This window comes from Mixophyes fleayi, chromosome 10 (assembly GCF_038048845.1).
Source record: "Mixophyes fleayi isolate aMixFle1 chromosome 10, aMixFle1.hap1, whole genome shotgun sequence".
Taxonomy (NCBI): domain Eukaryota; kingdom Metazoa; phylum Chordata; class Amphibia; order Anura; family Limnodynastidae; genus Mixophyes; species Mixophyes fleayi.
This window is the reverse complement of record NC_134411.1, coordinates 76218403-76233049: the sequence shown is the minus strand read 5'-3', so window position 1 is coordinate 76233049 and position 14647 is coordinate 76218403. Positions and strand designations below refer to the sequence as shown.

The 14647-nt window shown below is 44.7% G+C and overlaps 1 protein-coding gene across 1 annotated transcript in view; it reads right to left on the bottom strand.

The window, feature by feature from the left end:
* The window catches only part of MBTPS1 (membrane bound transcription factor peptidase, site 1), a 36499-nt gene extending 22050 nt beyond the window's left edge, over positions 1 to 14449 (bottom strand). Inside the window, exons 1-5 of the mRNA XM_075188887.1 lie at positions 14315 to 14449; positions 8488 to 8961; positions 6511 to 6768; positions 1640 to 1843; positions 450 to 560 (exon numbers count right to left, since the gene is read on the bottom strand). Of these exons, the coding sequence (XP_075044988.1) occupies positions 450 to 560; positions 1640 to 1843; positions 6511 to 6768; positions 8488 to 8677 (763 nt within the window). The 5' untranslated portion in view covers positions 8678 to 8961; positions 14315 to 14449. The remainder of the gene's footprint in view (positions 1 to 449; positions 561 to 1639; positions 1844 to 6510; positions 6769 to 8487; positions 8962 to 14314) is intronic.
* Positions 14450 to 14647: the final 198 nt, after the last annotated feature.

Genomic DNA, 14647 nt, shown 5'->3' with positions numbered 1-14647 from the left:
ACAGTCAAGTTCACATATAAACTAACTTCTTGAAATTCTAGACATTTCAACTACAATGGCTGGCCCATGTCAAAGTTATCAGTGTCTACCCATGACACTTTCAAAAACACAAGGGGTGACCCAGATGTATCCATGAAAAGAGGGAGAGCACATGCACTGGTGTAAAGTACGGGAGGTTTACAGGTTTTAAGTTTAAAACTATGCCAAGCCCTAACTTGGCTTCGATCTTTCCAAATTTAGGACATGTGGTATTAGGCTTCTATAAGATTTAGAATTAGGTTTTCTTCCCCCTCCCCAGGAGATCTTTGTCAAGCATCTTTATTAAAAAAGGTGCTACTCTTAAAAACCAAGAGCATGTGCACAAGATGGAATATATCACAAGTACTTTGCATGACACTGCCATCTCTCTTTTAGAAAGTTTAAGTTCTTTGACCCCGTCCCCTACTCACCATCGTCTAAGGTTTTCTCATTGGTCCAGTTGGTTCGTTCCTTTACGTTTTTAAAGTGTGGGTGTTTCTCGCTTAATCCAGTATCAAAAACGGCAACTCTTACGTTACTACCTGTTTTAGGGAAAGACCAAACAAAATGAGGATGAAAACTTGATGGCGAATAAGACCTATAAGGACAACTGTGGTGCAGATCACAAAACCTCCATTATTCCCTCCTGTCCCGCTGAGTCCATATGGGGTCAGAAGTATAACAAACAAAGCTGTGCATCACTTGTGTGTTATTATATACTGTCCTGGGAGAACTTACTAATTGAGAGCGTCAACCACTAAAAATATCAAGACTACATTTTGAATTTCTATAATACAGCATCAGAAGTTTCATATTACATAAAGAATGAAAGAATGAAAGCTTTATTTACCCAACGTATTACAGAAAAGTGCTTTCTGTCACACCATGCCATGCTATTACATTGTGTATACAATGCTTTACACAGAGCATTTGGCAAGAGGCACTGTAGTCTCCCAAAAAAAGTTTTACTTAATTGTCCCTAGTAATGGGTAAAACATATGCTAGACATTGACCTATGCAACCTCTGTGCAAGCCATAACCAAACTTGGACCATCGTTAAAAACAAAATCATCATCATCAATAGGTCACTATTGTTATAGGTTAACAAATCTGAGCTTGGTTCTTGAACGTGAAGAAAGGAATATGGGGAAGACGCCAAAGAGAATGGAGTTCTAGCTTTAATAAAGGCATAAACAATTCTACTTACAGAGCTCACTATACACTGCTCCTATATTAGGCATATTTTACATTCACCTTAAAATATTTCCATTACACAAATACAGTGGGAATAAAAAAAGAAAATGTGTTAGAGTATTCAAAACGCAGATCAAAGTGGGGTCCTTCAAAGAAAACAGTGTCTTGTATGAACTCTCCTGATGACTGTACAATAGATACAGAACTGCTCCTCATTGAAAACTCTGCCAAAGGAATCATTATCCAGCATTTACAAAAGGTCGTCATTTTACACATCTCTGATGTGATCTAGGTATTTAATTGTGAAGTATCTCTACCCATGATACAGTTGGTGAACTAATTATGTCATGCCCACTCATAAAACCAGTAGACTAAACTACAGAAGACAGTATGCCTTGTGAAAATGTTATTGTGGTCCGAGGTGTACCTGTGTATCCCAGCTGCCAGAGTACATCAGCCTGCAGAGTTTGAGCCACTTGGCGTGGTATGGCTCTTAGGAGCCGTCGGCTAGAGTGTCTTCCAGTTGCGTGCCAAAATCCTGAGCTGAGGGACAGGCTGGTCCTTTTGAGTGGACGGGATGACTGCCACTTCTGACTCCACTTTGTCTCGTTGCAGGGGGCGGAAGGATCACCTAATGAAGAGGAGAATAAAAGGTACCTTTGAGTAGGAGTAGATGTTCTGTAGGAGTCTGCAACAAAAGTAAACCTACGGGGTTGGACAAACCAAGGTAGAATAATGGAAAATTTAGAAGCCAGAAAAAACTTGTGTGCATCAAGGGACAACAGAAATGATTTCCAAAAGTCAGATGCCAGTTTATTTTTATGCACATACATGCAGTAGGCTCCAGAGTGTTTAGCACTGTATAAAGACCTTATAACAGTAAAAGGAAAAGTACTTTCTGAAGCAAGTAAGATCACAAAGAGACTTATGTAAAATATCTGGATACAGGATAGATCAGTAAGTGGCTCCCTTTATAAAAGTGAACAAAAAAAAAGCAGTATACCACCACTAGTCTAACAAGGATTTCAAAACAAGTATTTTTTCCCCCTAAAACACACAATTAATCCTGACAACATAGTAGGCAATGTTCATCCTCCAAAAGTGTTAATAAATCATAATCGGGCAGACTGCTCCTGACCAGTAGGTTCTACATCATCAGTAGTTACATTTCGGAGTGCTTGTAAAGCTGCACACAGGGGACTAATTATTGGTAGCAACAGAACTACAACCTGACGATTATATAAATATTATTTATAGAAACTTCAACTGACGTTTATTGTAACAGAATATTTACACTTCATTTAAATACTGAATACATACAATTCTAAAAATATTAAACACAGATGAGTCACCTGCCAAATCACTGTTCATAAATGTTTAATATGAACCCCTACCTTTCTCCCAAGCAAGGGCAATGGAAGGGGTCCAATATATGTGCACGCTCCCATTCAGGAGATGCGCAACAGTCCAAACATGCCCAGTGCCTCTGCATGAGCCAACTGTCCCCGACACAGCTGACAGAGGAAGTTTGAAATTAATAGCTTCCAAAACATCAGTGCTTATTTTATGTGCCGATAGCACCGATGGGGTTCATCACGAGTCGAGAGCACACATGATAAAACCCAAGAGGTGCAAGATGAGCGAGTACCTTCTAAACATCCGCAGACCTGAACAGTGCCGTCCTGCTAGTTGGAGGACAGAAGGGTTTAACATTAAAGGATAATTTCACCATTTTGGGGTTTCTTTTAAAACATATCCTCCATCTCTGAGCGGTGTCCCTTCACTGGTATTGCAAACTTTATTCTGTTGGAGGGGATGATTTGCAGTAGACTATCAAGCTTTGTGGGAGCTCAATTTGTTTACCCTATTAGCACAACAGGATGGGTGTCACAAAGGAGAGCCCCAACACTTCAGGGATGGAGAAGTACGGGTGCTAGGAGGCACTTCTTACAATGTTCTACCCTAAAGGATCATTTAAACATTTGGCTAGATCAGTACTTGTACATTGATAGACTTCGTGTAAAAACATTTTAAGCTCTAGAATGATTCTTGAATGTGTCTGTACTGAGCTTTGGACACAACATTTTGGTGTAAACTGCAACACTATATCCAGCCCTGGACCATGACTCACTCCTATAACTGGATGGCAAGTTAGACCAGCTGCTAAGACTGACCCACCTATAACTAGGCTAGTTGCATCAATGCCTAATATCACATGCAACGACACGGCTACAAAGCCTAAGCGCTACTCTAACGATTTAATAAAGGAATAGGTTTAGCTCATTGGAGATGTGACTATGGATCAGGAAAGTGCACACTTTGCAGTCAGATAGGTAAATGCTATTGTAAATTTTGGTTCATATACACCAATCAATGCTGTTACTTAAGGTAAAGTCAGGGAGAATGACAGGGAGAGAAAAAGCAAATGCCCAGCAACACCTAAAAGCCATGTAGACTTGTGGCAGTGGTGAAAAGAGCCGGAGTCATTAGCTCAGATAACACCAACTTGCAAAAATATAATTAACTCCAGATACTGAACCTTTGTGCAGCAGAAACTCATTGCTCACGGTGCTGCACTAACTTGCCTCTGCTAACTCTGAAGTACACTGCAATACTACTTTCAAAATTAGCATATTCAAACCAAGGAAATGAACATCCAGTTTATATAAAGTTTGTATAAATGCACAAATGGTTCAGAACTACACGCATAGGAGTTTGATCTATTATGCAATAGACAGGACGACATAACAGCACTGCAGGACCCTTGTGGTGCCTTATACATGAACAACTGAAAAGGGGTGGATTACCACTAATCATTTATTTTGTTAAGATTCATTGAGAACCCCAGAGAGACAATTCTCAAACCTATACCTGTGTAGAATAGACATTTCTCTCTTATAACATTGTGCTTTTCAGTAAAGGGATGTGTTCAGTAATAAATTTTGCAAAAATAAAATGCAACTCAGATCTAGCTGCTTGTGCAGTTCCACTGTGTCTACAAGAACCTTAGCACAACAGTCAGTTTTATTTCTTTATAGCTTCATTTTTTCAATGAAGCTGCTTCAAACACCCCGTGAATATTATCTTGCCAGTACATGGGATGTTCCCTCTCTCATTAACTTTGGTCTATTTATATAATACTAACATATTAGACAGCATTGTATTAAAAGATTTATTCAGTCACATCCTTCCTTTACCAATTTAGACGTTTCAGTCCTGTGGTATACGCTGCGTGGTTATATAAGCTGCATCCTAATAGCCTAGTAGGAGATGCAGAAATCCTCTAGAAGCCAGCAGGATCTGTTAATGAGCATAGGTAAACATGCATTGTCCATAGAAAGATCAACCAAAAGTTGAGACAACAGGAATTTTTAGATAAATTGGCCACCAGGCCCCTTGGATTTGCCCAGCCCTGATGGAACATCTCCGGAGTTGTTCCAAGTGGCAGGAATCAGAATCTTTGACCTAGACCAGCGGTTCCCAAAGTGTATCATAGGGGGTGCCGCAGCCGCCGTTGCAAAAGAAAAAAAACAACAAAAAAAACTTGCCTATCCCCATCGCCGATTGCTCCTCCAATAGAGAGGACATCAGTAAAGACGACAGCAGAAAATGAGGAAAGGAGGTAAGTAAAGGAAAGGAGAAGGGGGACAGGACAGTGAGATGGTGAAGGGGGGGGGGGGGGGGGACGACAGTGAGATGGTGAAAGGGGCAAAATAACAGAAGACGTATATAGGCTCCAACTACCCGGTAATTATTTTGGCTTAGGGATGCCTTGGAAAAAATTATGGTGACCCTAAGGGTGCCTCAAACGGAGAAAGTTTACTCCATGCCTACCAAAGATAGGCACGACAATGTGATAATTGAAGTAACCACTACAGCCAGGGCTTTGATACACTACTCATGAGGCACAGCCACGTGAACAAGCAACACTATATGCCACATCCATGGTTAGCAGCAAGACAGCCAGCATAAACAGGGCAATTTAGGACACCTCAATAAGATTGACAGCAGAGCTCTGCAAGAGACAGCGATTCTGAGGAGGTGAAGGCAAACAATGGAACTGCAGTAAATTGTGCACTTTGCAAGTATACTTTAAAGCATCAGCACAAACTATGTTGTCCAACAAGACCATTAGGAGTAAATATAAAAACATAAACAGGTTTATATTCATGAAATAAAAAAAATGTTAGGGTTCCTTTAAAGAGACGATTGGTGCAAAATTGTATGCACCAACAGTCATTTCTTGGCTGCCATGGTAAAATTGGGCATGGCTTGTAAATGAACACCCTAACCAGAAGGGGGATATATAAAAAGAAACAGAATGCCTGGCACCATGACCCTTACAGCTTACTCTAGAGGTCTGACATCATAGACTAAATGCTGTATGGTTACAGAAATCTTCCTCAAATAACTAAATAGGAAAACTTTTTCTGGGTCTGGTAAGCTGCTTACATTGCAGAACAAAATATGCTGCAGGAACAGAGTCTTCACAGCTGTGGCAAGCTGAACAGAGACTCTAGGGGCCTACAGACTGCATGTAGTCTGAAAATCACAGCAACATGTATTGTGTTAGATCTCAGAGCCTTTACCATACTCTGTTCTGCAAGAATGGCTTATTCATTTATGATGCATACTTAAGCTTTCCAACATTCCACAAATCTACAATTAATCCCTCATGTACATGATGGTATAACCAGCTGCAGTGATTGCCCTTCTACAAAATCATAACAGAAACAATGGTAGGAAAGAGAAAAAAAAACAACAATTCAGTATCAATCCAGTCTAGAACGCTACATCTTGCAGCACTCAGCTGCGTCTCTATTAATCCTATGGCTACTAGTGGAACGTGCCCACCCAGTAAAGATCACAGACTTTGGTTGACGTTGTCACTTAGGTGCTGCAGTTTAAGTTATGTGGGAGGTAGGGACTGCATCCAAAGGGCAGGGAGCTACTGATGTGGAATGGAGCTGCTGCCAGCTGAACAAAGAGAAGACGAAACAGATGGGTTTTCTTTTCAGAAAATGTGTCACATGCAAATAAGAAACACTTTGCACTTCATCAGGCTCCCGCCCTTCCCAACCTGGAATTTTAAAAAGGAACACCTCCTATTTATCATAAACCTTTCCAGTAACAGGTTAGGGATCCTGTGCATAACAGTACAAAACCCAATGAAGAATGAAGAAATAATTGGGAGAGGAATGTGAAATCTGACTTATCACTTTAACAGACCGTTAACATAGGGATTTTGTTGGCACTTTGTCCAGTTGATGCAAGATGCTATATGGCCTAGAAACTTACTGTCGGCAAACTTGAGGGAGCGGAAGACGCGTTTCTGAGGGGTGACGCGCTTGATGTTAGGGTGGTCTTCTAGTGTCAGCACTCCATCTCTTTGTCCACTCTTGATCTCAATCAACTCAAAGTCACTGGGGTAATCACTGGCTGGGTTATTCCTCGGTACAATCCTCCAATCCTTTATACCTCTGCTCTTCAGCGCACTGGTAATAAACTTGCTACGAGTGTTCGCTGTGAAGTAGCCATTGAATGCCACAATGTATTCTGGAAATAAATGAAGCTGGGTCAGTGAGGACATATACAGCAAAAATAAGAATAATGCTGCAGCCTAAATACCATATGCACAAACAATTAGAATACATTGCACCACACGTGGGTAGCCGAGAGCTCAGAGCCTTTATTTAAAAGCGCCATCCGCATATTAAAGATCAAAGAACTTTAAGCTTTGCTAACCAGGTGTAAAATAACTAAAGTGAACTCAGATGGAGATTTCTGAAAACCCAAAGTGGCAATCTTGAATCAATTTCAATATAAGCTTATGTTGTATTATAAGGTAAATGTGTTATTTAAAGTTAGTTCAACACATGCACTGGAACAATTACACCAACGCAATGCTGTAATGTGTGTCATTTACTACAAAGCAATCATGTAACCTATGGTATAATTTTGAAGAGCAAGTGAAGCCCCTATTTGGCATTAATCTATATCAAAGACTGTATTCTTGAGCTGAATAATTCTTCCTGGAAATGACTGTAGTGTTTCTACTGAAGTATGCTTGCCATGCTCTGTCACCCCATCTTTACATTTTAGCAGAGCTTTAAATTATTTTACCTTCAAGGTTTAGAACATTTCAATTTTGTGGTTTAGTGCTCCATTAAATTGAATAAATGTTTTTTACTATCATGGTTTGTATCATATGTATAGAAAACCAGGTCATTCATTCTAAATCTGTAGAGCAGAAAATGTCATCTAGTTTTGTGATATTTGAGATAAAAATACAATTTTGAAGTGGTCAGATTTCATTATTATGTCAAACAAGACCTGTCAATAAACCTTACAATTTAGCTTTTATTGCTTTGATTATATTACATTGTATTGCTTCGTGTACACGTAGTTAGCTCAATAAATTAGCCCCTGCGTGAACTTGTTCACTCTGGAGAGAGCAGTACATCCAGCGTGTGTTTTATGCGTTCTATTCTCCAGCAGCAGGAGAGGTATACAGAAAGCAAGAAGAAAGCACAGTAGTCTGGTGTAGAGAGCTTGCTCACAGGTCAGCTGCCTCGCTGCTCTCTCCTTATGAAGGAAGTAGACCCAGGAGAGGGAACTGTGCATAAACACCTTATTGGATTTAATGCTCTCTACCGATCAACACCCATTGTTTTTTTTAATTACTTAGAGCAGCACAAGGCATTATATAGTAAAGCACTAAAATGACAGAGGGAGTGACGACTGGTATTCTAGGTAAGACTTCATACGGTGTTCTAACTTTTACTTTGCAATAGGCAATAAATGAAAGGTTTTAGATACAAGCATTTTCCCTGTTACCACCCACCTACCAAACAGCAGAATCACAGGATTCCCATGGATAGACCCCTCCCCCTACTTAAGACAGGGAAATATGGAGACTTGAGGGTACACAAGAATCCCCCCCTAAATTAATACAGTCGGCATTGCTGTGATATTGGATAAGCAACCACCACTGCAGATGGTACATTGTAGTTTGCTGCTGAACCTAGCACTAATAAGTGCAATGTGTTAAAATTACATATTGCAAACATTTCTCCCCATGTAAACAATCTTTCTGGGTTTCAATAATTGGATATTAATAATTGCCTTTTATTTTATTAATTAGAAAAAAAACAGTAATATTCATCTGCCTTTCAATCAAATGTTTAATTTTTACTTTCTGCATTTTGCTGGTGCAACTAGTGGATGGGGGTGGGGGGAGTCTGGAAGATGTATTCTACTCATTAATAATCTCACCATGCTCCACCACTGTTGAAGAGAACTCCATACTCAGAGTAAGATGGGAGCAGCCGTTACAGGATTCGGGCTCATGGGAGGAGTTTGCCGGCTGTTTGCTGTGGTGCTCCTTCAGACAGAGTAAAATCACAACCAACCGGAGCCAGAAATTTGCAAGCCTCATCTTCATAAAATATGGTGTGAAATTCATACGTTGAAGTCACGGCCTGCGTTCGTGTAGGTGAGCTCAGGAACCAGAGTTGTTGCTTACAATGTCCACCCAAGTAACCACAAATAGTTTTAGGGGTTCAAAAAAGTCTGCATGCCAGAAGTCATTAGCCAGGGTGTGCAGCGCTCATTTCTTTCTACGTTTCTTCTCCATGGCGATACAGACTCCTCGTTCACTCAGCGTGGGATAAACTAAATCTGCAATCCATAATGGCGGAATGAGGATTTTGCCAGAAGAGTCACGCAAAATGGTTCCGTGAAAAAAACCTAATAGAAAAAATAAACAATCACTAAATCAGACATGTGTGCGCTATTCTACTTGCAACCACCTTTTTACGTTTAGACATTAATACATCAGCGCTTTAACCACCGAAAAAAAAACCCAAAAAAAACCACCACACCATTGACAAGTATGGTCTCAGGTTATCATTAACATATACAGCCATGGTTTCCTCACAGCTAACTTGTTAAGGAAAATCTGGAAGTTTCTAAAGACTACAAGAATGCTAGAAAAACAAGTCCTAAAAGAATGCACCCTCCTTACAATAGAAGTTACATTTTGCTTACTAGTTATGTCAATGTAGGGTGAGTGTGCATCACTTTGTGTGTTGTTACGGGTAAAAGGTATCCATACACTAAATGCACAGCCAGTTTTAATACACTCGGACAATGCGCTTGATGATTGGACTACAGTAAACTGACGACCACATCCAGCCACCAATACAATTAACTAGACTACATAGGGAGCCAGAGCAAATCTAAAACCAGCCAGAGTACGATCCTGCGGTGATAGGAGTCCAATTTGGGTGCACACAAGTGGCCAAACTGGAAGAGATCAGGCTAGTCTTCACCTCGGGCCAAGCAAACAGATCTCTTCCGGAGTCAGTGAGACGTGTTGGTCAGAATACGACTATAAACACAGGCCAATAGCAAATGTTTTGACCTCATTGACAATATGCAGGACAATGATCAGCTTATTCTCCTGCATGGAATTTGTTTTGGGAAGATATAATGTACAAAAGTTTTAGGCAGGTGTGGGATAAATGCTGCAAAGTAAGAGTGCTTTCAAAAATAGAAGTTCTAAGTTATTATTTATTTTTATCAATTACGAACGAATAGAAGAGGAATCTAAATCAAATCAATATTTGGTGTGACCCCCCTCTTTCCCTTCAAAAACAGCATCAGTGCAGCAATTCTTCTAGGTTCACGTGCACAGTTTTTCCTTGCAAGTTTGGGGCTACATTTCAGCAAATGGAGTTGGGGATTTGGTCAGGATTAATGGTATCCTCAATGCTGAGAAATACAGGCAAGTACTTATCCATCATGCAATACCATCAAGGAGGCATCTGGTTGGTTTCAACTTTATCCTGGAGTAGGACAAGGACCCCAAACATACAGCCAATGTCATTAAGAACTATCTTCATCATAAAGAACAAGGAGTTATGGAAGTGATGATACAGCCCCCTGATCTCAACATCATAGAGTCTGTCTGGGATTACATGGAGACGGAAAGATTTGAGCAAGCCGACATCCACAGAAGTTCTGTGGTGAGTTCTCCAAGAGGTTTGGAACAACGTCCCTGCCGAGTTCCTTCAAAAACTGTGTGCAAGTGTACACATTTTGTGCATTAATGCGGTTTTGAAGTCAAAGGGTGGTCACACTAAATATTAAGTTGAATTAGATTTCTCTTCTGTTCGTTCACTTTGCATTTTGCTAATTGATAAAAAATAAACTATTAGAACTTCTATTTTTGAAAGCATTCTTGCTATGCAGCATTTCCCACACCTGCCTAAAACTTTTGCACAGTATTGTATTTCAACTGCCTGAAATTGCAGTATGTGTGGTCAGCAAAACTGATTGGGATTTCGAACAGACAGAAAAATAGGTTTTGATGCTTACTTGATGCGGTGTAGGGCCAGCTGGGTAAAAAAGAAAAAAAAAAAAATACAAAGTGGTTGATCACAGAAACATAGAATTTGACAGCAGACAAGAACCACTTGGCCCATCTAGTCTGCTCATTCTTTTATTAACCTATAGTACCTTAATTACGATTTGATCCTTTATTCTTTGGTCTATCCCCAGCATGTTTAAACTGCTCTACTGTATTAGCCTCTACCACCTCTGATGGGAAGCAATTCCACGTATTCACTACCCTTTCTGTGGAGTAGTTATTACTCAAATTTACTCTGAACCTACTTCCCTCCAGTTTCAGTGCATGTCCTCATGTTCTAGTACTTCCATCTCATGCTGTCATTCAACTTCTGGGCAACATACTGACTGATGGCCGTCCATTCTTGCCTGATCAATGCATGGATATTGTCAGAATTTGTGGGTTTTTGTTGGTCTACCCGCCTCTTGAGGATTGACCACAAGTTCTCAATGTGATTAAGGTCTGGGGAGTTTCCTGGCCATGGACCCCAAATTTTGATGTTTTGATACCCGAGCCACTTAGTTATCACTTTTGCCTTATGGGAAGGTGCTCCATCATGCTGGAAAAGCAGGTGGGGGACAGGCAGAGAGTGGCAGCGGGGACCCAGCAGGTGGAGGACAGGCAGAGTGGCAGTGGGGATCCAGCAGGTGGAGGACAGGCAGAGTGGCAGAAGGGATCCAGGAGGAGGGGGACAGAGGCACAGTGGCAGCGATTGCAGGGAGAGTGTGCTGCCTGGCTGCTCTGATCACAATCAGAGCAGCCGGCCATTACACTCTCCCTGCCTTTTTTGACAGCTATCGTAATATGTTTTTTAAAAAAAAAAATTCGGGGCTAAAATTAAGGTGCATCTTATACATGGGAGCGCCTTATACATGGGGAAATACGGTAATTGGCAATAAAAGCCTTTGACACTTAAGAAATGCTTATAATTTTACTTCAGTATACCATAGCAACATGTGTCAAAAAGGTCTAAAAACACTGAAGCAGCAAACTTTGTGAAAACCAATATTTTTGTAATTCTCAAAACTTTTGCCTGCCTGCCAGCCAGACTCTCTCTCCCTCCAGCTGACAGTGCCTGCCTGCCAGACTCTCTCTCCCTCCAGCTGACAGTGCCTGCCTGCCCGCCAGACTCTCTCCCCCTCCAGCTGACAGTGCCTGCCTGCCAGACTCTCCCTCCAGCTGACAGTGCCTGCCTGCCCGCCATACTCTCTCCCTCCAGCTGACAGTGCCTGCCTGCCCGCCAGACTCTCTCTCCCTCCAGCTGACAGTGCCTGCCTGCCCGCCAGACTCTCTCTCCCTCCAGCTGACAGTGCCTGCCTGCCCGCCAGACTCTCTCTCCCTCCAGCTGACAGTGCCTGCCTGCCCGCCAGACTCTCTCTCCCTCCAGCTGACAGTGCCTGCCTGCCCGCCAGACTCTCTCTCCCTCCAGCTGACAGTGCCTGCCCGCCAGACTCTCTCTCCCACCAGCTGACAGTGCCTGCCCGCCAGACTCTCTCTCCCACCAGCTGACAGTGCCTGCCCGCCAGACTCTCTCTCCCTCCAGCTGACAGTGCCTGCCCGCCAGACTCTCTCTCCCACCAGCTGACAGTGCCTGCCCGCCAGACTCTCTCTCCCACCAGCTGACAGTGCCTGCCCGCCAGACTCTCTCTCCCACCAGCTGACAGTGCCTGCCCGCCAGACTCTCTCTCCCACCAGCTGACAGTGCCTGCCCGCCAGACTCTCTCTCCCACCAGCTGACAGTGCCTGCCCGCCAGACTCTCTCTCCCACCAGCTGACAGTGCCTGCCCGCCAGACTCTCTCTCCCTCCCTCCAGCTGACAGTGCCTGCCCGCCAGACTCTCTCTCCCTCCAGCTGACAGTGCCTGCCCGCCAGACTCTCTCTCCCTCCCTCCAGCTGACTGTGCCTGCCCGCCAGACTCTCTCTCCCTCCCTCTAGCTGACAGTGCCTGCCCGCCAGACTCTCTCCCTCCCTCCAGCTGACAGTGCCTGCCCGCCAGACTCTCTCTCCCTCCAGCTGACAGTGCCTGCCCGCCAGACTCTCTCTCCCTCCAGCTGACAGTGCCTGCCCGCCAGACTCTCTCTCCCTCCAGCTGACAGTGCCTGCCCGCCAGACTCTCTCTCCCTCCAGCTGACAGTGCCTGCCCGCCAGACTCTCTCTCCCTCCAGCTGACAGTGCCTGCCCGCCAGACTCTCTCTCCCTCCAGCTGACAGTGCCTGCCCGCCTCTCTCTCTCCCTCCAGCTGACAGTGCCTGCCCGCCAGACTCTCTCTCCCTCCAGCTGACAGTGCCTGCCCGCCAGACTCTCTCTCCCTCCAGCTGACAGTGCCTGCCCGCCAGACTCTCTCTCCCTCCAGCTGACAGTGCCTGCCCGCCAGACTCTCTCTCCCTCCAGCTGACAGTGCCTGCCCGCCAGACTCTCTCTCCCTCCAGCTGACAGTGCCTGCCCGCCAGACTCTCTCTCCCTCCAGCTGACAGTGCCTGCCCGCCAGACTCTCTCTCCCTCCAGCTGACAGTGCCTGCCCGCCAGACTCTCTCTCCCTCCAGCTGACAGTGCCTGCCCGCCAGACTCTCTCTCCCTCCAGCTGACAGTGCCTGCCCGCCAGACTCTCTCTCCCTCCAGCTGACAGTGCCTGCCCGCCAGACTCTCTCTCCCTCCAGCTGACAGTGCCTGCCCGCCAGACTCTCTCTCCCTCCAGCTGACAGTGCCTGCCCGCCAGACTCTCTCTCCCTCCAGCTGACAGTGCCTGCCCGCCAGACTCTCTCTCCCTCCAGCTGACAGTGCCTGCCCGCCAGACTCTCTCTCCCTCCAGCTGACAGTGCCTGCCCGCCAGACTCTCTCTCCCTCCAGCTGACAGTGCCTGCCCGCCAGACTCTCTCTCCCTCCAGCTGACAGTGCCTGCCCGCCAGACTCTCTCTCCCTCCAGCTGACAGTGCCTGCCCGCCAGACTCTCTCTCCCTCCAGCTGACAGTGCCTGCCCGCCAGACTCTCTCTCCCTCCAGCTGACAGTGCCTGCCCGCCAGACTCTCTCTCCCTCCAGCTGACAGTGCCTGCCCGCCAGACTCTCTCCCTCCAGCTGACAGTGCCTGCCCGCCAGACTCTCTCTCCCTCCAGCTGACAGTGCCTGCCCGCCAGACTCTCTCTCCCTCCAGCTGACAGTGCCTGCCCGCCAGACTCTCTCTCCCTCCAGCTGACAGTGCCTGCCCGCCAGACTCTCTCTCCCTCCAGCTGACAGTGCCTGCCCGCCAGACTCTCTCTCCCTCCAGCTGACAGTGCCTGCCCGTCAGACTCTCTCTCCCTCCAGCTGTCAGTGCCTGCCCGCCAGACTCTCTCTCCCTCCAGCTGTCAGTGCCTGCCCGCCAGACTCTCTCTCCAGCTGACAGTGCCTGCCCGCCAGACTCTCTCTCCCTCTAGCTGTCAGTGTGCCTGTCTGTCTCCCTGACAGTATGTGTGTATTTATCTGCATAATGCAGATAGTGCTTTGGATTATACACACTATACTTTAAAGATGTCTATCATCAGGTTACTTTAAAGATGATCCAAGCGAACATTAACACTACCTTAAAACTTAACAGATCTGTCTGTAACAGCTTCCCTCATCTCACCCAGCATGGAGAGCTGCTAATACACACCGAAGTGTGAGCTTATGAGACCGGCGATGTACATACGCGTAGTGACCGCACTATAACATACCGCTCAGTGCACTCACGTCCTCACACAGCCTCGGAACAGCGCCCGCTGGTAATTACTCCTCCAACCTCCGCTCACCCCCGGGCACACACCACCGCCATCTTGTGTTGTTTTTATCTCTTGCTCTGACTCCTGACGTCACAGGAAGCGCCCGGAGGAGGCGTGGCTTCGCCTGTCAATCATTTTAGCTTTCTATTTTTTTTTTTTTAAACTTAGAACTTAAACTTTATTCATTTAGGACAACATTGGAATACAATGTCTTCCGTGAAGCATAGTTTAGTTGACAATCTTCAGCAAATTTAGTAGGCAAAAAGCCCCTTACTAAGACAATAATTT